Here is a 24641-nt window from a genome sequence, read left to right on the forward strand (position 1 = left end):
TACCTTTTCTTGGGTGCTTTAATTGTAATTCTTGAACCTTTTTACCATCCCGTTTTTACTGGCGCTGATATGACCTAAATGTGTTGCAAGCGCCGTAAAACCTCTAAAAACAAAAACAAGAATACGCTTACTTGAAGCTGTTCTGCTTTTTGACAACCTTGACGGATAGTTACAAGTTTGTACCATTTGTCTGGATAAGATTTTTTTTTTCTCCCATGGTGGGAAGGAGGTCACTTGCTGTGTCTTCTATCCTCCAGTGATGATAATCTGGGATTTTGGGATTTTCTCAGAAATTTTGCGTTGATTTTTCCTCGGAGAAAAGCTCAGGTCGTTAAGTGGTAGATTCACAGAAACATCACTATTATTATGTCTCTGTCGTATTTTGACATATATGTGCTTAGTTGCATGAATTTTTCTTACAATTTCATTTTATGACATCTGCCTAGACAGACTGGTGCCACAAGTCAACAGTGACATAAGACCAGTGGAGCTCTTGGATGAGTCGAAAGGGAATGGGAGTGATGGGGCAAATGGCTTCATTTTTTTTTTTTTCTAAATAGATATAGCATGATTCTTATATAGTTGGCACGCTTACTTTTAAGTTATAGGTGCATTTACCATTACCTCTTCCTTCTTATTGTAAAAAGATCGATTCATTAACTATTTTGGCAGGGTAGTCCTCTCTCTCTCTCTCTCTCTCTCTCTCTCTCTCTCTCTCTCTCTCTCTCTCTCTCTCTCTCTCTCTCTCTCTCTCTCTCTCTTTCTTTCTTTCTTTCTCTCTCTCTCTCTCTCTCTCTCTCTCTCTCTCTCTCTCTCTCTCTCTCTCTCTCTCTCTCTCTCTCTCTGGGTGGGGTTCCTGAGCTCCCATAGCGGGCAGGGGGGTACATACTGTGTCTTCTATCCCCTTATATCTGTTTTCCAATATGCTTTCTGTCTTTGTCTTGGAATGAGATTACTTGGTTTTGTCCTGGCCCTGACCGGAGTCCTGACTGGGAGGGAAACAGTCAACTGCACAGTTATTGTTTTGGGAGATGATATTATTTCCTTGTAAATCATCTCTCTGTTATGTATTATTATATTTGTTATTTTGAATGTATATATAAGCATTTGAGTGTATTCCTCTATGCTGGATTTTGTGCTTGTGTCCAGATGAGACTTATAGGTGATCTCAAACTAAGTACATTGGTGGTATGCTCTTGGAATCTACGTCTGATCCCTATTTGTTCCCAGTTCCCCTTTGTCGTATTTTCTCTTGGGTGCTTTAATTGTAATTCTAGAACTTTTTACTATCCCATTTTCTTCCTTTTTACTGGGGCTGATATAACCTAAATGGCGTTGCAAGCGCTGTAAAACCCTTAAAAACAAAAACAAATCTCTCTGTCTCTCTCTCTCTCTCTCTCTCTCTCTCTCTCTCTCTCTCTCTCTCTCTCTCTCTCTCTCTCTCTCTCTCTCTCTCTCTCTCTCTCTCGCTCTCTCTCTCTCAAGTTAATTATGATCCCGTGATATAAAGGATATTTTTATTTAGATTTTTACAAAGAGTGAATTAAATCTTTAATGATAAGAATGGATTTACAAGTAGTAATAATATATTCCATAATATTAATGTAATTAAATTTCCTTTGATTTGGTTGGAGTTTGACAGATGAAATGATGACCTTTCCTCCTATTTGAGAAAATGCCATTATCATTATCATCACTGATTAATTTTAAGGTGGTTTTATTATCTGAGATAAAGGCAGTAAGCTTACACACGTTTCACATCAGCTATAAATCCCATTTGAAAGTAAGGATTATTCGGAATATGTAAATGCTCTCTCACCTTCCTGGCTTTTGTTCGCTAGAGATTATCCCGACTGTATAATTATCTATAAAATGAATGGACTATCTAATGAAACTATAATTTGTTACTACCAATAAATTTCTGATAATTTGCTGGAGGTCAAATGCCTTTGAATTGCGTATTTTATATCATACAAAATAAGTTCTGTTTGCGTGATTTCCACTAGCCGGCTTGCCATGTACAAAAGGAACGACGTTAACGTCTCTCAGATTTTTTTTTAGTGATTAGTTTTCACTAAGTTATATGAATCAGACGCAGACTTGAAACGTTAAATGTTTCACTTTCACACAGTTTTGTGTGTTGTTGTGTTTAAGTTGACTGGCGGATTGTGTGAGTATTTTACCTAAACGCCTAGCATCAATACAGCTCGTGAAGTAAACATATTTTGTGTAGTTTGCTGTCCAGTCAAACACTCGATAACTGGATGAGGTCCTCTGACCTCCCTTGGTGGGCAGGAGGTCACTTGCTGTGTCTTCTATCCCCCATTTATCCTGGGTGGGGTTCCTGACCTCCCATAGTGTGCGTGGGAGGTACATATTGTGTCTTCTATCCCCTTATATTTATATCTGTTTTCCAACATGCTTTCTGTCTTTGTCTTGGAATGAGATTACTTGGTTTTGTCCATGCCCTGGCCGGAGTCCTAGCTGGGAGGGAAACAGTCAAATGCATAGTTATTGTTTTGGGAGATGATTTTTTTTCCTTGTTAATCATCTCTCTGTTATGTATTATTATAGCTGTTATTTTGAATGTATAACGTAAGCATTTGAGCGTATTCCTCTTTGTTGGATTGTGTGCTTGTGTCTGGATGAGACTTGTAGGTGATTTCAAACTAAGTACATTGGTGGTATGCTCTTGGAATCTACATCTGATCCCTATTTGTTCTCAGTTCCCCTTTGTCTTACTTTTTCTTGGGTGCTTTAATTGTAATTCTAGAACTTTTTACTATCCCATTTTCTTCCTTTTTACTGGCGCTGATATAACCTAAATGTGTTGCAAGCGCCGTAAAACCCTTAAAAACAAAAACAAACAAGCCTCTGCTCTTTACTACAAGACTAAATTGACAATTCACAATTTCACAATATTTGATATGGGAATCTCTGACGTGGATTGCCATGTCTGGCATGAGATCGAGGAAGGGTCTGACCACCAACGAGTTGTTTCAACGATTTGTGCAGCTATGTGGTCTTGTGGTATGACACTAGCTTTCGGATCGGAAGGTCCTGGGTTCGAGCCTCGCTCGGCGCATAGTTGAGTCCTTGGAAAAGACTCTTTACTCACATTTTCTCACCGTACTCAAGTGTAAAATGAGTACCTGGCCGTTAACAGGGTTGTCTGTCCGAAAAAAAATTGCGTCATGTCTCCTTCTACATGTTAAGTGTTGCTCTTGGCTAGGGACCCCTTGTAAAGCGCTCTGAGCACGTTTAGTGGATATTGCGCTATATAAAAACTCAAGATTTTTTTTCTACAATAACTTATGCGCAAAATAAACAGATGGTTCTTACACAAAAATAATAATCTACAGCGATGATATAGGAATATGATGTCAAAGAATGTTGAGCTTATGTGTACGGAAGCAAGGCGTCACAGTTGAACAAAAGTATTTGGAGAAAGAACATTACTCAGATGGTGTGTGACACACTACATGCAGCGATGGAAAGAACTTTGACAAAAATGGCAGACCTTGCGACATTATTACTTCATCTGACTATATTACACTTATACAAATAAAAAAAAAACCAACTCTAACACGAAAGAAAACAGCACTCACTCCATACAAGGTACATTACTTGACATACAACTTCGTCTTGTCATTTGATGAAAAGATAGTAGGAGTCCCAACTGTTACTGACCTAAGAGCACATCGTTGTAAACCAGATGGAAATATTCTGTTTAAACTGGACCACCCCGACAACTGGAATCTGTTTCCTCGATCAATTAGTGATGGAAGAGCAACTTTTAATGATCACCCAACTCAGCGTTACGCCAGTCAGATGAAGATCTCCTCAGGAAATACAACCATCTCCAGTAGATTAATCCAACTTTGCCAAAAGATGCCCGTGGATTTTACAATTTGCCACACTTATTGGATTCTTACAAATATCATTGTACTTGATTTGTAACTTACTTGGTCTACACTAGACGTGTATTCATGTTAACTATAATGAAATATTTGTTGTGTTTCTAGTGGTTCATGTTGCATTTATTTGAAAACTAAGATTTAAATTTTTACCAACAAAACACATTTACCCCCCCCCCCTCCTCTCTCACACACACATTAAACATAAGGGGGAAAGAACAAAAAAAAATGGAATAAAAAAATGAATCAATCAAAAATTTTTAAAGGAAATATTTTTAAAATTTTAAAATTAATAAAACATCAAATTAAAAGACACACAAAAAAAGGAAAAGAAAACACCAAAAATAAATTGATTCCAAATGAAATAGATCGTATGACATTAGACCAATGATGGATAATATTCAATTTTGCTAAACTTTTGTTTGAGGTTAAAATGAATTATTACTTTTATGTTTAATGGCTGAAAGTGGATCTTAATCGTTAAAGGCTTAAAGGTTACTGAAATTAAATTAATCAGCCAATTTCATCTTCTACAACCTGATGATGACGATGACAATAATAATAACAATAATGATGATGATGACGATATGATTATATTAATGATGATGATAATAATAATAATAATAATAATAATAATAATAATAATAATAATACCAATGATGGTGATGATAATAATGATAATAATAATAATAATAATAATAATAATAATAATAATAATAATAATAATAATAATAATAATAATAATAATAATAATAATAATAATAATAATAATGTGCGCACTGTAATAACGCTTATGTTGCTCAATATTACGTACGCATATCACCAGAAGCTGCTCGCACGTACGCGTGTACCAATTCAATCCATACTGTTGTTGCAACGTCAGTAGGGTAGGTCACCCCAAATCAGTACTCCTGTTCAATACCCCAAATTCTAAAATTCCAAACTCAATTATTTGACGTCTTTTGATTGGTTTGATGTAAATACATGTGATGTATTATCGGATAACCTAGCTAAAAAAAAAACAAACGAAAATAGATTACCGAATCCCCTCGCCAATGCCGTAACTATAGTCGGCCATGCCCTCGCCCCAAATACGTACGCTCATGCCCCAAACCCGTACACGGCTTGCCCCAAACTTGCACAGATTTACATTTATAGTCGTACAACCTAATATGTTTTGGGAAGTTTATATGACAATGATGTCGTAGAATTTCAGCTTCAGTTTATGTAAATAGACGAATGGTGTGGCCATGTTTTAGGTTTCCTCTTTATCAAACGATAGATATATTAATATAACAGAAAAGGCATGATAGTAATAAGAAGTGAAGAACTTAAGGAGCAGGCACCGGTGTAAGCTAAAGAACTGAACAAGTATGTATGAAAGGTGCCAGATAAAGCAAGAAAGAAAAATACAGGGGAAAAAATACATCAGATAGATTGATTTTTTAAATGACCCTCATCTTGATAAAAACTCTCAAACCTGAGGCTTCGCAAAGTCCCAAGTTTGAAAGTATTTGCCAAGGTGAAGGTAATTTAAATCAATATTATTTGAAGGATGTTTTCTGGCCAAATTCTTAAATACGTGTCTTAACAAAGTACGGCAGTTAACTGGCCAAGATACACGGATCGTTTAACTCTTTTGGCGTTTTAAGAATTTTTCTATTCCTTATTGAATAAATAAAAGATGTTGATACAAGTCTTATATTATATTCAAATTTCCGCATTTAAAACACCCCGAAGTAACACCATTTTGAATCGATGGGTTACCATTACTGAATAGAAGAACGCTGACAGATTGAGAGGATATACTTGTCGAAACCACAATTTCATTTTATGACTAATTCTTCCCGTAAAGACCGCACAAATATGCTTATAAAAACAAGCGAATCAATGGGCTTCAATGCTCTTGATGTAGGCACGGAGATGGGATAGATTATAATGACAATACATTTCACATTGTGATATGTATTGTCATAATTTGATTTACATATATTGTTATATAACATAATTTATATTCCGACATTAAATTTAACTGTTACAACGGTATTATTTCTGTATGACAATGACAATTTTAAACAGCTATTACTACGTCAAAAATCAATGTAAATGGGACTGCTCGAAGCTCGAAGAAATAAATAACAATGTTAAGTTGAATGTAGGCTTCAATCTAATATACAAAAACAGATAAAATGGACGTTTTGGGTTTCCCCTTTATCAACAAAACAGGATGAATGAAACACTACAGATGAATGAGATTATGTGGTTGTGGCGTTGTTAAGATGAATAAACAAAAAACATTGATGGGCAGGAAATAGTATGCTACTTTGTATGGAAGCACGAATTAAAATAGAGTAATAGAAAAAGGTGCGCAATTAATTAAGTCAAAAAGGCGGGGAGGATTTGTGTTATGCGGTATAGAAAGTGAAATAAAATAAAGTGTAGCAGAAGCAACAGTCGTACTTTTAGTTGTAGTAATAGTAGTAGTAGTAGTAGTAGTAGTAGTAGTAGTAGTAGTAGTAGTAGTAGTAGTAGTAGTAGTAGTACTACTACTACTACTATTACTACTACTACTACTACTACTACTACTACTACTACTACTACTACTACTACTACTACTACTACTACTACTACTACTACTACTACTACAACTACTACTACTACTACTAAAAGTACCACTGTTGCTTCTATTTTAAGAAACCTCATTTTCGGAACCCGAAACGTCCATTTTATCTGTTTTCGTTTATCAAATTGAAATTTACATTCAATTTCAAAAAAACATTGTTATTTACGTCAAAAATCAAGCTACCGATGCATTGTCACCTATGTTGACAGATAAACTTAAACATTTAGAACATCACACGCTTATTTTGGCCTTGGCGACTTTTATATCATGGATTAAATAAAGGAATCCACATACGTCACACGAATAATCAATAACTAATGAGTTTAAGCACTCTAACGCCTAGGATGAAATTATCAATTTCTTGTCACGTCCACCATAGATATGAATTTGACTAGATGGCCAACGAAGAGGAATTTCCCGTGGGCTGATCGGCTGTTATTGTGTCATACTGGAAGTAGCTCTTTTCGTTTGATAAATAGGAAGATCGGGATGTCGATCCACTCTTTTCTGATGATTAGCTATGCGAGGCACTATCTTTCGCTATTTTCTCTCTCCTCGATTCAAAATTAATTGAGTTTTTAAAATATATATTTACAAAACCATCATGCTTCATACATGTTGCGTTTATAAATGCAACAATCGAACTGCGAATGATAGAAATCGCCGTTTCCATATATAAAATCAAACGAGGGAAGTGATCATCATTATTTCGTTAAAATATCAGTTGTTATATCGTATCGTATTGATATCGAAAATTTCTGATATCGCCCAACACTAATGTAAAAACAAGCGGAAGTAACATCGGAACTGTTTACTGTCAACAGCTTGTTTTTATTTGCTATAAAATGTTTAATGCTATTTGGAAACTAACAAACAAAATTTGCGACAATTTTTATTTGGAAAAATCATACATATCATACATATAAGTTTGAAATGAAACTTTTAAAACTGACTTGCTTAAAAGTCTGCAGTAAAAGGGGCGTTCCATCGGTCCACAGGAATATAAGGGAAAAGTAGTGTGAATTTTCTCAGCCTAAAGTTAACCATTATCACAGAGAAAAAGAGTTATTTCAGAGCAACTTTTATGATTCCAAAAATCGCAAAGACTTCCGAGAGTATTTTATAGAGAATTAAGAGGTATCTAAGGTAAACACTTGAGCTTTAGACCCAGTAATCTATTAAAATGGAAACGGCTCTGCGCATGACGGAAGTCATCGTATTTTAACAAACGAAAAGAGTACAACGCCCACTTGTTTAGAGTCCTGTCCTTTGAGATCACAAAACTGCGTAAACAACGGCATAACAACGTATCACTGTTGCTTGCTTTCCTTAACCTGACAAGCTTTTGAGTCATCAATATGTTTTCAGCACACATTTCAGAGGGTGGATCAATGAACGAATCATCCCGACCCTCACTCTCCCGCCTCCCCTTTGGCAACTTTTCTCCCTCATATATTGGGTTAATTTTATTTTACTTTAAAATTCACTTGTGACAATAATAGTGTTGCCATCAAGAACTATGGTCCTTGAAAGGTCACTGAATACTTACTATTATTAATGTGCTCAAACTCACGGGCTAATAATAGCTAAATGGGCTTCATCCCCTTCCTACTCTCAGGCTCGATCCCTTGCATGCAGTGCTCAGTTAGGAAATATATATATTACTGTTTCATTAATTCTCGTTCGCAAAACAACAATATATCTAATAACTACACGCTTTGAGTCGATCACTCCGCCGTTCACCAGTGCATACAATAGTTTACGTCATTGGATGGGCTCTTCATTGAAAACTCCTTTCCCACGCAAACCACAGACAAATAGTGAAAGAAATATAAGTCACATCTATAAATAGAAAGTGACACCTTATAGTTGACATTGTTTACATCAACTAGGGTTGAAATGGGTTTTCCAGGGCCAATTCCCTTGACTGACATTGGCATTCTTAATACAAGAAGTTGTATCTGTTTTGGGGGACGAGGAGGATATTTTAAAAACAATTGAATTCAATAGTCTGATGTCAGGTCGCCCAGCAACGACGATCAGCATGGTTCTAAACAAAGAAAATGGGTAGCCTACTTTTTTTTTCATGCTGGCAAGAACTTTTCACATGTCATATGATCAGAATGTATAAAAGTCAAAACATGATCATATATATAATGGGTTTTTTTTTCTCTGGATACATTTTTATGCTCGTCGGAGAAATATTTCATAAGGGCGTCCGCCATTGTTCCGATAGTTTAGAGCCAGTTACTAAGTTACTATGCGTCATTACGAGGGAAGTGACGTCACGACTGTTTTAAGCCTATTTCAGAGACATTAAAATCTTAATCAGGGCCTGACGTTTAAGAAATATACAGACGTAAATAAAATAGAAATGATGACTTATATTTCTTAATTTTAGGATAACTTTATATTATAAAATGAAAGCTATGGGGTTGGTGAAAAATAGATATTCTCCTGTTAATCTTTTCTCAATGAAACTATGTGACGGGTCCAACTGGTTCCTGTCATCATCCCTTACAAACAACCCCCCCCCCCCCACCCCACCCCCACTTCCTCCACTGCACACATACGTGATAAGATTTCTGACTGGTAAAGAAGAGAGAATATTATTTTTAATCCATATAGATAGAACGAAGTTGACGTCTCTCAGGCTTTTGCTATTGTTTTTTTTTTTTTTTTTTTGTTTTTTTTTTGTTTTTGGACATCCGCCTTTATGAGTAATTCTCACTAAACTGTATTAACCAGACTATAAACTTTCAAGGTTACACATAGTTTTGTATGTTGGTCCGTTACACTTCCGGATGGCAATGTTGTGAGCTTCTTAGCCAAGCGCATACATAGATAGTATGCGCTTGGCTAGGAAGCTCACAACATTGCCATCCGGAAGTGTAACGGACCAACGCACAAAATTCTGTGTAACCATGAACTTTTATAGTGTGGTTGATACAGTTTAGTGAGAATCACTCTCAAACGCGGATGGCAAAATACAATAACAAAGGCTTGAGTGACGTCATCTTCGTTCTATCTATAGGTCTACATGTATTTCAAAGAGCACACTTGAATTATGTGCTCCTCGCCGCGAGCGCGTGCCGCTCACTCTTTTTGAGCCAACAATATAAACAGGCAGTCAGTCATCTTTGATGTAACACATGTATATAATATATTTTTGAAAAACATTGAGTGTTATTTGAACAAGTTTATAGTTGCATGGTTTCTATACAACAATGCTCTGCTGACTCGCTTTACATTCAAAATAGATAAACTAATTTACATGCAATATTAGATATTAGTTGGACAAACTATCTGGCCCGAATATTCTTAGAGAAATAGACATGGCTCCAAGTAAGTAGAATAAATTATATCTGTATCATGATGCATTCAGCAATGGTAACACCGCACATTCCTTTCTTTTTTTTTTCTTTTTTTCTTTTTTTTTTTGTGGGGAGGGGGGTTGTTTGGTTACAGTGTGTTGTTTTTGTTGTTGTTGTTGTTGTTGTTGTTCTTTTGTTTTGTTTTGTTTATATGTTTGTTTGTTCGGTTTGTTTATTTCAGAACTAAAAAAGCAAGATGACAGATGATATCATGGTTTGTTTGTTTTATTTCTGTTTTGTTTCACATATTATATGACCCTTGCTTTTGTGGAAAGGCCATTCGTGTGATTTCTCGATTAAAATCAACAGATAATCGATGCGCCAGTAAACGCTCTTGTTCATTTTGTAAATATAATAATAATAATAATAATAATAATAATAATAATAAGAAGAAGAAGAAGAAGAAGAAGAAGAAGAAGAAGAAGAAGAAGAAGAAGAAGAAGAAGAAGAAGAAGAAGAAGAAGAAGAAAAGAAGAATGCTGAAAACTTATATAGCGCTGTAACTCTGAGACATTAGACTCTAAACCCTTAAATTACAAATTACTTTGGCTGAAAAATACTCACTCACATACACACACACACACACACACACACACACACACACACACACACACAACACAAATCAGACTCCTAACTTGCATCTCATATCATCTCCTAAAATCGAAACATCTACGTTTTGAGCGAAAGTTTTAAAATAGACAAAGATTATTTTTCACGAATGCTCTGTGATAAGGCGTTCCAAACAGAGGGTCAAAAACAAGAAAAGTATAATAGTGTGCTATTGTTGAAACACTCGCTGTAACATTGGAAATTATGTCCCTGATGCCTAGGAAATGTTTATTAAATACAGATACTTGAAAATCAAAATGTCACTATAAGAAATATTACTGACTCTTTAACAATTGGATATGTTTATTTCCTGGCCTACATCTATTCTCAATTTATCGCCCATCAAAGACATGGGAGACATTATTTTACGCGGTTTAAAGCCGGGTAATCTACAAGTTTCTCAGGGTTTTATGGCCAAAAATTAACCAGTTTGATGATTAACTTAATAAAAGCAAGCCTTTCCTGCCTAAAGGATGTACAAAGTGAACAAAACGATAAAAAGTAAACGTGAGCTTTATATAGTGCAATATCCACTAAGATATGGTCAAAGGGATTCCAAGCCAGCAGCAACACCTAATATGTAAGGCGAGACATGGAGCCTGTAAGGTGCTTCTACACATGTTTTTGAAATGCTGGGACACTGTTGTTTCCGGGCAGATATTCATTTTACATTTGAGTACGATGAGAGGATGTGAGTAAAGCGCCTTTTCCAAGGACTCAACAGTGCGCAATCTTTAGCAGGACTCGAATAAGGAACCCAAAGGTCCAAAGGCGAGAGGCAAACCACAAGATGATAAAGTCGCATATTTATATAAATGAATAAAATTGAGATAAACATGTCATCTTGTAACTTACTGGATTCAGGGACGTTTTAAATTGCTTTCACTATGAACTATTTTATGGGTTTTTTAAAAACTTTGCATTACATGATATTACTGATAAAAAAGTAAAACAATATGTATATATATATATATATATATATATATATATATATATATATATATAATATATATATATATATATATAGGGAATAAAGTTGTTCTGCGGACAATATGCCAACTGACGACGTGGATGAAAGCCACAGAAACATATGTTTTGGCCACATATAAGTGAGTGATTCCATTTATAATTTATATATATATATATATATAATATAATATATATATATATATATATATATATGTGTGTGTGTGTGTCTGTGTTGCGGGAAGATAAGGGATATTACGATCAATCACTCATCTATTCTAATTATAATAATATTCTATTTGTGGATATTGACATAGATCGAGACCAATGATATGAGCCATCAGCAATCAAAGCCAATCCTATGATAGGTGCACGGAAATGAGTCTGGCCAGCCGATGGCGGACAGTCTAAGGATTAACTTTAATTTCACATTACTTAAGTGTAAGAAAAACGTGGAAAAGTGAACCTAAAACTAAAATTGAATTTATGAAAGTGAAATGAACTGAACACCACGGTTTAAGTACGAAAGTGGCGGATAGACAGTCAATGGGACAAGAGGAAACCTAATGTAATCTTGTAATATAATATCAATCTATCGAATATAAATACAAACGAAAAAAAGCATTAATGTAACTGCAATACACTCACATAAAATTGTCTAATCGCATACAATGTCAAATTATGTTCAGCAGAAGACATGGATGAAAGTCCATTGACAAACTGATTATTCCGATTGAACAGAGAGAATACTATTATAACGGCTTCAACCATGATCGAATCAATGCTTTTTTTGTGTTTGTTGACAAAGTATTCCAACGATGGGGTGGATAGAATTAAATGAGTTCACCCATATTGATCCATCCCAAAATTATTAAGATCCATGGGGAAATGTTTTATTAACCTGAAATTATGCCGCTTAAGCTATTTTTGCAGTTAAAAGTGTCTCGACTTTTAACGAGGTCAAGTAACATGTAGTTGTAGTTTGGTCATTGTCATCGTAAGTATTATGGCCGCTCAACTCTGGCAGGGGTTTGACTCAGATACGTGTGTGTATCAGTACTGACCGGGAAAAAGATTCCATATTGTGCCAGGTGGGGCCTTAAGGCTTTCTGTTATAAGACTGCTAGTGTCCGCATAAATGGGCCTCCAACAGGCAATGGTATTAGATGGAAATTTGTTTCCATGTTGCAAGCTGAGGAATAACAAAAATGCATTGTGAAGTACATCAAGGCATGATGAGATATAGATAATGTTCTTTAGGTGTATATGCATGGTGGCCTATTGATATTCAATTCATTCATCAGTAATTTATTCACATCAAATCTAGTATTTCAGAACACTGATGACTTGATAGGCTACCATGGTGGATGCAACCTGTTCCAGTGTCTCTTGACCACATTCGCCTCTCTGGCTCTCGTGGTCTCTGCTTTTAGCATGATATTCATGTCTTTTGGAATGTACAATTCCGGCTGGCGGTGTCTAGACAATTCGACATTGAACACAACCTTCCCCGTATTTACCAATAATAGTATCCAAGGTATTGAGTCTGTTCCAGCGACTGACGATAACGGATTGTCTGAAATCAATAAGGGCAATGTGACAACAAATGCTGGTTTCTCTGATTCTTGTGACGGTTTCGACAAATGCAAAAACATCCAATTTAAACAAGGAGAATATACCATTGCTACAGAGTGGGGTCTAATCTGTGGGGAATTTTGGAAAGTTTCGACGATTACATCCATTCAGATGATAGGAACGACACTTGGATATTTCATCAGCGGTTATTTGGGAGATGCTTTCGGAAGAAAACTTACAATGGGCATTAATATAGCAGCTCAATCAAGCTTAACTCTCATTTCTGTAGCATCTGTATCTTGGGAAATGTTTGCAGCTTTGAAATTCTTCACTGGTATTTCTAGTGGCGTTATAGTGTCAGTGTCAGTGTCGACTGTATACATGACAGAATTCGTGACACCAAAGTGGCGGGCCATTATCCCCAGCTTACCAACTTGGGTCGGGGGGAGTATTCTGTTTACTGTAGTTTCCATGGCATTCAAAAACTGGAGATATATCCACATCGTGGACGCAGGTTTGACAATGTTGATACTTGTACCTGTATTAATTTTTCCCGAGAGTATTCGTTGGCTGATTATTAAAAACAAAGGAAAAAAATGTACTCGCGCCGTTCAAGTAATGGCAAAAATGAAGGGGGTGGATGTATCTGATGAAGACAAAGTAGCTGATCTAATGGACCGACGAAAATCTACAAGAAATGAAACAGCAAATGTTTATTTGTTTGTTCGTCTTTTCAGGAGAGGAGCAATAAGAAACACCATAATTTTGAGTTTTGTGATGTTTGTACTGAATCTTTTGTATTTTTCGAGCAGTTTTGGAGTGGCTTTGCTGCCGGGAAATATCTACACGAACAACCTCATCATTTACACGATGGGTTTATTTGGAAATGTAGGTGCATGGTTTACACTGAATATTCTCGGCCGTAAACTGACAGGATTCTCGGCTTGTCTGGTTCAGGCTATATCTCTAGCTATATTCCTAATCCTCGAAGTTTTTGCAAATGGAAGGCTTAGAGAAATAGGAGCGCTTGTGTTTATAATAATTGCAAGAAATTGCTGTAGTTTAAACTGGTTTGTAGTTACTACGTCCACTGGTGAATTGTTTTCCACAACCATTAGAAACACGGCAGTAGGATGGATGATGTTCGTGGCTAGTGCGAGTGCCTCCCTTTCTCCATTCATCGTCATGAACAATGACATCTTGCGTATATCCTACATCATCATGGTTGCTCTTAGTGTGGTTAGTTGTGTATTGTTTATTTTCATCCCTGAGACACTAGGAAAAGATTTGACGGATGATACAATCAACTGTGTTGAAGTCAAGAAATTTGAGAATCTTCATGGCCATCGAGGCGCTAAATCAAAACTAATCCAAGCTTGTTGACTGACAATGATCTCTTATTTCATATGATTATAATGTGACCCAAGTTATGAAATATTTCGAAAAACGTATATTGCTGTAAATTAACAATGAAGTTAGTCCCGTTCTAAATCTAAATCAATTTGTTTATCAAAAAAAAAAGATTTGTGTTGAAGATGATATTCTTGTTTTTACCAATGATATCTACTAACAATTAGATACTCCCAAAAGGTATTGCATTAACCTTTTTTGACTTTTCGTCAGCCTTTAACACAGTACAACCACACGTACTTGTATTTATAGCTTTCCATATGAACAAATTTGTAGTTTCCTGGCTACTTGCATTTCTGATCGATAGAAAACAGTATGTACGTGCAAGAGGAAAAAGTCCGATGTGTTAACCCTAAATACCGGTGCTCCCCAGGGCTGTGTAATCTCGATCATGTTGTTCATTCTGAACACAAACGATTACCAAAGCTCAAATATCATTGTCCGTTTATTGACATTTGCAGACGACACCACTCTGCAAGGTTTAATATTAGATGACAAGAAGAGCCAATAGAAAGAAAACGTAAATTAATTTTTATCTTGGTGTGACGATAACTATCTTGAATTCAACGTTATCAAAACTCAAGAATCAATAATATATTTTAGAAAAAAAAAAAAAAAGTAAATGATCAGTTGGATATAAGAAACAAAATATTCGAGCAAGTATCATGCTTTAAATATTTAGGTGTCACAAGTGATGACAAATTAAAACGGGGTGGACACACCAATAATATTAAGATTAAAATAAACAATAGAATATACATTTTACGAAACCTTATTCAACTAAATATTGATAAAACACTATGCACTTTATTTTACAGACCAATCATAGAAAGCATTTAGATTTTTTGTATCACGGGGTGGAGAGGAAATTTCCTTAGCGTTAATAAAGGAAACTTAAAACATATTATTACAAGAGTTAATAAATTCACGTCACAACTCGTGTCTTTTGAAGACCTTAATTATGAATCTTGTCGTAGGAAAAGTTTTAACATAGTAATAATAATAATAATAATAATAATAATAATAATAATAATAATAATAATAATAATAATAATAATAATAATAATAATAATAATAATAATAATAATAATAATAATAATAATATAATAATAATAATAATAATAATAATAATAATAATAATAATAATAATAATAATAGACTCCTATAGAGCGCACGGTATCCTCAAAAATGAGGCTCTTGGTACTTTAAATTACACCAACACAAAACAATATTTAAAGTACATGACATCAAAAAAGAAATGTTTTCAGAGATTTCTTGAAAACAGGCAATGATTTGGATTCTCGTATGCTCTGTGGAATGGTGTTCCATACAGATGGACCAACATGTGAAAAGGGCCTTGTTCCCACCTTTGTACGAATGCGTGGGATAGCCAAACGGGTGGTGTCATTGGAGAAACTCAAAGGCCGGTTGTCGAATATTTCTTTAGGAGTTCTGTGAGGTAGAGAGGGGCAGTGTTTTCCAGACAACAATAAACTAGGAAACATGCTTTGAATTTGACCCTTTCCTCAACAGGCAGCCAGTGTAATCTTCGAAGGAGAGGTGTGGCAGAGTCAAACCTCCGCCTTCGAAAGACCAGTCTGGCAGCATTATTTTGGACCGTCCGCAGCCGCTTGAGCTTATTTTCCGAGACACCAAACAACAGAGCATTACAGTAATCCAGCTTTGAAAATAAAAGAGAAACGACAAGTTTCCTGGTAACATCCTCAGAAAGGAACTGTCGAATAGATCCATTTTTTTCCAAGTGACACATCAATGATTGGATAATTGTCTTAATTTGATGGTCCATCGACAGTTCCGAATCTAAGAGTGGTCCAAGATTTTTTACCTTGTCAACAATATCTATTGACACCGCTCCTACTTTTAATTTCTTCTCGTTCCAATATCTTCTGTTCCCTACATACATCACCTCCGTTTTGTCGTCATTCAACCTTAGCCTATTTCCACCCAACCAATGCATTAAGCCAGTACAAATTTCCACATGTACTATTGACATTTTGTAAGTTTGTAGTACATTCAGATCCAAATAACTGGGTGTCGTCAGCATACTGGTGGTATGACAGGCCAAAGCCCCTGATAACCTTTGAAAGTGGATGTATTTAGAGAACAAAAAGCACAGGTCCAAGAACTTATCCCTGTGGGACACCACGTTCTAGAGGAATTTAATCGGACCTCAAACTATTTACAACTATATTATGTCGTCTATCTAATAAATAAGATTTAAACCAACTGAGTGCCGTACCAGAAATGCCGAAAGTAATTTTCAAACGTTTTAACGGTAGGTCCTGATCAATTGTGTCAAAAGCTAATGATAAAACAAGAAGGTTAAAAAGTGTGCAGGAACCCGTATCGATAATTTGAGGAAGATCATTTACAAACCGGACAAGAGCAGTTTCGATCGAGTGGTTTTGTCTGTAGGCAGACTGAAAGATTTCTTCCATGGAATTTATCTTAAGGTGAGCTAGAAGTTGTTTTAGGACTAGCTTTTAAAGAATTTTTGATAGAAAAGGAAGGTTAGAGAGAGGACGATAGTTTTTCAGGTTTTCTTTGTCAAGATTAGCTTTCTTTTCAATAAGGGTTTAACGTACGCTATTTTGTAGATATCAGGCACGGCACCCAGTTTGAGTGATTTATTTATGATGAGAGTGAGAGATGGTTTTAATTCGTCTATGCATAATTTATGTCAGTTTTAATTGGATCTAACTCACAGCTTTTTGAAGCAGCTGAGAGAATATAGTCTTTGACTTCACTCTCGCTGACTTCAGCAAACTGTGAGAGACCGTCACCCGAAAACAGTTCAACATTTCTGATCAATTTTAATTTTTTCTTTGCCAAAACAGGTGGGGAGGCAATCTTTGGAAATTCTAGTTGGATAATGTTTTTGATTTTCTTTACCTAGCAGTTCATTTGAAATCCGAAAAAAGTCCTTAGATGATGTCACCGTCGAATATAACAGCGTTTTTAGTCAATGTATTTATATGATATGAATTATTTTTGTCTGTTAAATATTTTCCTCTATCAGATGGTAGTAATGATTTATGCCATTTTCTCCTTAGTTGTTTTGCTCTCTTCATGTCTTCGTTATACCATTGGGCCTGAGTTCGTATTTTTACCATACTTGTTCTTTCGGGCGCATGTTGGTTCATGGTGTCCAGTGTTGCGGCGTTGAGTATGTCGGCGTTTATGGTGTGTTGTTTCTAGTTCCATGTCGATGTTCTTAAAAATCACGTGAGGTAATCTGTTTCTTTACAGGGCGGTTTGTTGTTACGTAGATGGAGAAGAATAAAAGATGATGGTCACACACTAATTTATTGATATTGTTGACAGGAGATAAAAATAGGAAACCTTCATGTGTAATGACAATGTCGATGGTGTGGCCATGGTCATTCGTTGGTCCGGTCACGTGTTGAACTAGTTCACAATCTGTTAATGAGTCACGAAAAGGTTTTGATTCGTTTTTGTTTCCATTAAAATCAGTGTTAAAATCACCAACGTAAATGTTGTTTTTGTTATTAATTGACTGTAGTATTAGGAATTAGGTAAAAAAAAACCTTGAATTGTGCAAATTAGGGTAGAAAGCTTGAAAATTACATATGTTGTAGAATACGAAAAATCCTGTAATTTATGCTATAGAACCACTCTGATAGATCAGTATAAGTTGAGATACAAGCTTATTAAGATTGGAAAATTTTGAAATGGACGACAAAAATATTCGTTCATTCCTATTGTGTAAACATTCTAAACAAGGCGTCACAATGTTGATTTATTGCTGACTATTTTAGCGTCAAACCGGATGTTTTCCTTTCATTAAACTTTCGATTCACGAACTATCCACCTTGTTTAATCGTTAATCTTATCCAATTTTGCTAGTTTTGAGGGATTTTTATGATGCCTAATTCTATGATAATAGATTTTTGTTTATCTAATTTACAAGTATAATCAACTACACTAATGAAGACGGGGCAGACGGACAGACAATCAGACTCGCAAAGCACAGCTCGATTAAATGTCCCCCTAATTATGCTTTCTTTCCGAAAATATTGCAATAATCATTAAATAATAATTTTACGTGTTTTAAGACTGTTTTGGTCAGACTGGATGATAGTTGGGGATCAATATAGTTCAGTTGGTAGAGCACTCGCTTAACACGCAAAGGGACCGAGATCGATCCCGGGTGCAGTCGAATTTTATTGCGTGACCTCCCAGTCCACCCAGCAGAAATTGGGTAATTGAGCCTGTTTTAGATGGCGGAAAGTATTTTGCGATGGACTAGCGTCTTAGGAAAAGGGTAAAAACCAATTGCTATTGTCCGTTTCACGCTATAGAAACTGGATAAACTCCGGCTCCATGTACCGAATAGCTCTGAAGGACTACTGCATTTTGATGACAGTATGGAGTCGGCATACCTATAAAATTGTATTAGAACGCTATCTTTGACTATCGTCACCATAATCACCATCATCATCATCATCATCATCATCATCATCATCATCATCATCATCATCATCATCATTATCTTTGCCTTCTTTAAATACCCTTTGCAATACTGGCATCCGAGCTCTTGTTGAGGTCGTCCTGAATCGCATTTTGGACGGAACTAGGCTTGTATAACACAGGCGTCACACCGGCTTTGAATTTAATGTCAAGTTCAAAATCGTTCAATTTACCGAATTCTGGTTTAAAGACATTAGGAAATTCTTCACACACTTGTTTACATGCCTTTTGAAGCTGTGACATGTCTGTTGTGGGCTTACTACGAACGGATTTTACTTTTTTCGTTTTAAACAGTTGATCTACCGAAACATTGAGCAATTGTATGGCAGAACGTCCTAATAAGTATAATGGCATAGCGGTGACAACAAAGTTTGTTTCGCGGCACGTATCGTTTACAGACACAGGCAAGAAAACAGTTCCCATGATGGGGGGTTACTGATTGGATGCACATTGGTACTTAAGGTTGGCATTAGAGAGTTGTGGTTTGCCAGTGCTCTCCCGTTTCCTAGTTGAAATAAAATTGCCATCTATCCCTGTATCAATTTTGAAACCAATTTCATGGTTGGATACAGTAATAGCTAACTTAAGCGGTGCCACTGAAACGAAAGTGGCCCGTTACATGCGACGAATTGTGTTGACGTTAGGCGAACTCGACATTCTCTTTTTACGTCTACAGGCTCTTTCGATGTGTCCAGTTTTCTGGCAGAAGCGACAAACGGCTGTTTTGAATTTGAAGTTCTGTCTGTTAAGGCGTCCTTCGCATATTGGGCATGTTTGATCTTTATCGTCAAACTCCGTTATCGGCTCTGTCTGTCTTTCATTCTAACAGCTGTGTTGTTGACTGCGCACATGAAACAGGTACGCATGGGCTTCATCCAGGGGATTTTCAATAGATGGGAAATCGCATGTGACAGCGCTCTGGCGAATTCTAGCTGCCACTTCCTGAATAGTGTGACCTGGTTTCCTCTGGAAGCCAGTTCAAAATTTATAACGTTCTCTAACAACGAATAGTCAAGGGTGGTACTGCTCCATCATATACTTTTCTATTTCTGCAAGACTGAGTGAGGTTATCGCCTTGGCTGGTGTTTCTGGACTCGCCATGTTAGTCAGTATTTTGTAAACAACCGGTGATTGTTGACAAGGAAAACGTCTGCTTTCTTCTCATAAGGAATGGAGTGAGCAGTTAAAAATGTGATAAAACGTTGCCAGTAGTCGCTCCATATCTCTGATGATGGTCGAATGCGACAAAGCTCGGAATTGCTGGAGGTTTTGATAAACAGGCATTGCTACTGGTCATACGTTTCATGAACATTTCCATCTAGTTTTCTTGTGAACGTGTTGTTCATTTGCCCATTTTGTTGTAGTAAATTATTGACGAAATATAACTATAATTAGTACTCACCCAAGCGTCCGACTGTTTGGTTGAATGAAGACAACGACGAACATGTTGTTTACTTCCGTTACGTGACAGTTGACCTCAGTGACCACGAGCTGTGGCGGGAAAATAAAAAGGGCAGGAAGCTTCTTACCACGTGATGGGCGGCTGTCCACGAAGAGGGCGTCTTATCACCTGCTGACCATACTACAGGCAGAAAAGGCACTTGCCCCGATATTCTCGACAACCAGGTTTCCTTCCGTGGTGTGTTGACGACTAACGTAACGAAACGCTCCGATAGGCAGATTATGCTCAGGATAAAGGTAAAAAATCCTCGTCGCCATTGTTGTGTTTTTGACTGGATACCATATTAATATTGTGGAATCACTCAATCAAGAAGCGTTTAGTGATTAAATAAGGGAACAATTTATTCTATATATAAGTTAGAGTATATTCAAATACATCGCAACGACATTGTAAGTAGAAGGACAAAATAATATAGCTCAAAAATGGAAAGTAAGGAATAAAGAGTGCACCCTTCTCCAGGGCGTACCACTCTGACATTTGTAAGCTCAACTTATTTTTTAGACAATGGACTTAACGAATAATAAATAATTTATCTGTAACTTAATTCATTAGCTAATAACAAAGGGGAGCAACTTTCTCCTAAAGTAACTCGATGTACAAGTCCATAACAGATGTCATTTTAAGATCTCCCATTTTGCTTTATGACAATCCGTAGCCTTTTGGCCCGTGATCCATTTGATTTTCTAATGTCTAGAATAGTGATGCAACTCCATGCATTTTGAATTGATTCTTCAAATTCTGATTTTGTATAAAACCTTGCACGACTCTTTCAGACCATGTTGGACATTATTGACCAACTGCTGGTCCATTGAATTCAAGTCAGGACACTTTGAAGAACATTTATCTTCAGAAGTGATTCCTGCTTTGTATTGGAAATTGAGTAACATTGTTAGAAGAGAGAAGTATTCCAGGATCTATCCTGATGTCTTTTGTCTTTCAACAAGACGTTGCAACTTCTTACACTAGTTACAACACAATGCTAAGAACAAGACAAAGAAAAAATGAAGTGAGTAGGAAAGAGCCAGAAGACAACAGAGAATAAAACCTTCACGGCGGCGATGGGGGCCGCTGGGGTCGTGGATAGCTCATACATCTCCCCGGCCAGGCGGAGTTGTCGTACTAGTAAGGTCGCGGGTTCGAGCCCCCATCGCCGCTGCGAAGTTTTTTATTCTCTGTTGTCTTCTGGCACTTCCCTACTCACTTCATTTCTTGTTGTTATCAACATGAGTGCCTGCTCCACTCACTTTTCTGAATTATAAACAAGACGCAACTTTGGATACTTTCGATATCGGGATTTTTATTCGACTTTGGTATAACTGACGTAGTTTCTTTACCAATAAAGGAAAGGTCTTGTTTATGTTGCCTGTATATTGACTTATTCCACGATTGTTTCAATAAACACACCACACAAATGCCATATCGGAGATAATTTGATGTAATTCTCAAATTTTGATGTGGTCCGTTGATCCCTCGATTTGCTGTATGACTATTTCATCGAATTTTCTCATATGAACCATTGATGTTCTTATGTCTTGAATCGTGGGTCGATCACATGCACTTTGTTTCTGTGTACAACGTTGTACCACCCTTATAAACTATCAATGATCAAATACTGTAGTCCATTGGATTCAAGTCAGAGTTCATTGGAGGTCGTGCATCTTGGGAAATAGATCGAATATGAATTCTGTTCGTATTGAAAATTGTGTAACATTGTTAGGCGAAATAAAACCTATTCCAAATGTTATCCCAACCCATCATATGTTTTAACCTAAACATGTAACTTTTCACTCTAGTAACACTATACTGCTAAAACAAAACACAAGTTCGGAAACATTTGATATCGAGATTTATATACGACTTAAGTAAAACTAACATAGTTTCTTAACTGAAGCATTAAAAAAAATTAAACTTAGCAAGTATTCATTTAATGTTTTGTTCTTGTTGCTTTTAAATTTTCAAATATGTCTAATGTCTACTTCTTATTGAAATACCGTCATAATTTTTTTCCGGATTATTTTTCTGGTGCCCTAAATACATATATTATATCAATCTGCTCGGCGGCTCAGTGGACAGTAAGGTGTCTAGTCTTGTAACGTGGTTAAGGAATGTGCAGTTGTAGTTTGGTCATTTTCAAAATAAGTATAATGGCCGCACAACTCTGGCAGGCCTTTGACTTAATTGTGCATGAACACCTGGAAAAAATATCTATCCCCGTTGTGCCAGGTGGGCCGTATGGTCCTGTGTTATAAATTAAGACTGCTGGTGTTAGCATAAATGGGCCTCCAACGTGCAATGATATAAAATGGAACTTAATTTCCATATGGCCAGATGGGGAATAATAAAAATGCATTGTGAAGTGCATCCAGGCATGGTGAAACAAGGAAAATGCTCTTCGTGTATGTATAGAATTCATTTTCAATTCATATCATAATATATAATAATTCATTCACATCAAATCTAGTTTTTCAGAACACCGATGACTTGATACGCTACCTTGGTGGCTGCAACCTGTTCCAGTGTCTCTTGACCACAATCGCCTCCATGGGTTTCGTGTTCTCTGCTTTTAGCATGGTATTCATGTCCTTTGGAATGTACAATCCCGGCTGGCGGTGTCTAGACAATTCGACATTGAACACAACCTTCCCCGTAATGACCAATTACAGTATCCAAGGTATTGAGTCTATTCCAGCGACTGGCGGTAAAGAATTGTTTGAAATCAACAGGGACAACCTGACAACAAATGCTGCTTTCACCGATTCTTGTGATGGTTTCGACAAATGCAAAAACGTCCAATTTAAACAAGGAGAATATACCATTGCTACAGAGTGGGGTCTAATCTGTGGGGAATTTTGGAAGGTTTCGACGATTACATTCATTCAGATGGCAGGAACAACAATTGGATATTTCATCAGCGGTTATTTGGGAGATGCTTTCGGAAGAAAACGTACATATTGTATTAATGTAGCAGCTCAATCATGCTTAACTCTCATCTCTGTAGCATCTGTATTTTGGGAAATGTTTGCAGTTCTGAAATTCTTCACTGGTATTTCTAGTGGCGTTATAGTGTCAGTGTCGACGGTATACATGACAGAATTCGTGACACCAAAGTGGCGGGCCATTATCCCTAGCTTACCAACTTGGGTTGGAGGGAGTGTCCTGTTTACTGTGGTTTGCATGGCATTCAAAAACTGGAGATATATCCACATCGTGGAAGGAGGTTTGACAATGTTGTCACTTATACCTGTATTATTTTTTCCTGAGAGTATTCGCTGGCTGATTATTAAAAACAAAAGAAAAAAATGTACTCGCGCCGTTCAAGTAATGGCAAAGATGAACGGTGTGGATGTGTCTGCTGAAGACAAAGTAGCTGATCTAATGGACCGACGAAAATCTACAAGAAATGAAACAGCAAATGTTTATTTGTTTGTTCGTCTTTTCAGGAGAGGAGCAATAAGAAACACTATAATTTTGAGTTTTGTGATGTTTGTACTGAATCTTTTGTATTTTTCGAGCAGTTTTGGAGTGGCTTTGCTACCGGGAAATATCTACACAAAAAACCTCATCATTTACGCGATGGGTTTATTTGGAAATATAGGTGCATGGTTTACATTGAATATTCTCGGCCGTAAACTGACAGGATTCTCGGCTTGTCTGGTTCAGGCTATATCTCTAGCTATTTTCCTGATCCTCGAAGGTTTTGCCAGTGGAAAGCTTAGAGAAATAGGAGCGCTCGTATTTATAATAATTGCAAGAAATTGCTGTAGTTTAAACTGGTTTGTAGTTACTACGTCCGCTGGTGAATTGTTTTCCACAACCATTAGAAACACGGCAGTAGGATGGATGATGTTCATGGCTAGTGTGAGTGCCTCTCTTTCTCCATTCATCGTCATGAACAATGACGTCATGCGTATCTCCTACATCATCATGGTTGCTCTTAGTGTGGTTAGTTGTGTATTGTTTATTTTCATCCCTGAAACATTAGGAAAAGATTTGAAATTTGAAAATCTTCATGGCCATCGATTCGCTAAATCACAACTAATCCAAGCTTGTTGACTAACAATGGTGTCTGTTTGTTCCATATCATATTAATGTGACCCAACTTGAAATAAGCCATGTAATCGGTAATGCGGTTGTGTGCAGACAGAATTTGAAAATCATAAGCACGATCCTGAATAAAATTGAACATAATTTCA

At 36.5% G+C, this 24641-nt stretch overlaps 1 protein-coding gene across 2 annotated transcripts; it reads left to right on the top strand.

Annotated features, from left to right (window-relative positions):
* Positions 1-2034: 2034 nt before the first annotated feature.
* LOC144971964 (organic cation/carnitine transporter 2-like) lies at positions 2035-24641 on the top strand. 2 transcript variants are annotated; one of them, XM_078913041.1, is made up of 2 exons: positions 2035-2170; positions 22910-24641. In XM_078913041.1, the coding sequence occupies exons 1-2, from the start codon at positions 2113-2115 to the stop codon at positions 24499-24501; spliced, it is 1650 nt and encodes a 549-aa protein (XP_078769167.1). In that variant the 5' UTR covers positions 2035-2112; the 3' UTR covers positions 24502-24641. The 2 variants fall into 2 exon arrangements, with proteins under 2 accessions (XP_078769167.1, XP_078769168.1); XM_078913042.1 differs by lacking the exon at positions 2035-2170 and adding an exon at positions 9676-9885.

Source organism: Berghia stephanieae, chromosome 4, assembly GCF_034508935.2.
Source record: "Berghia stephanieae isolate SIO BIC M18660-M18661 chromosome 4, UCSD_Bste_1.3, whole genome shotgun sequence".
NCBI classification, from domain to species: domain Eukaryota; kingdom Metazoa; phylum Mollusca; class Gastropoda; order Nudibranchia; family Aeolidiidae; genus Berghia; species Berghia stephanieae.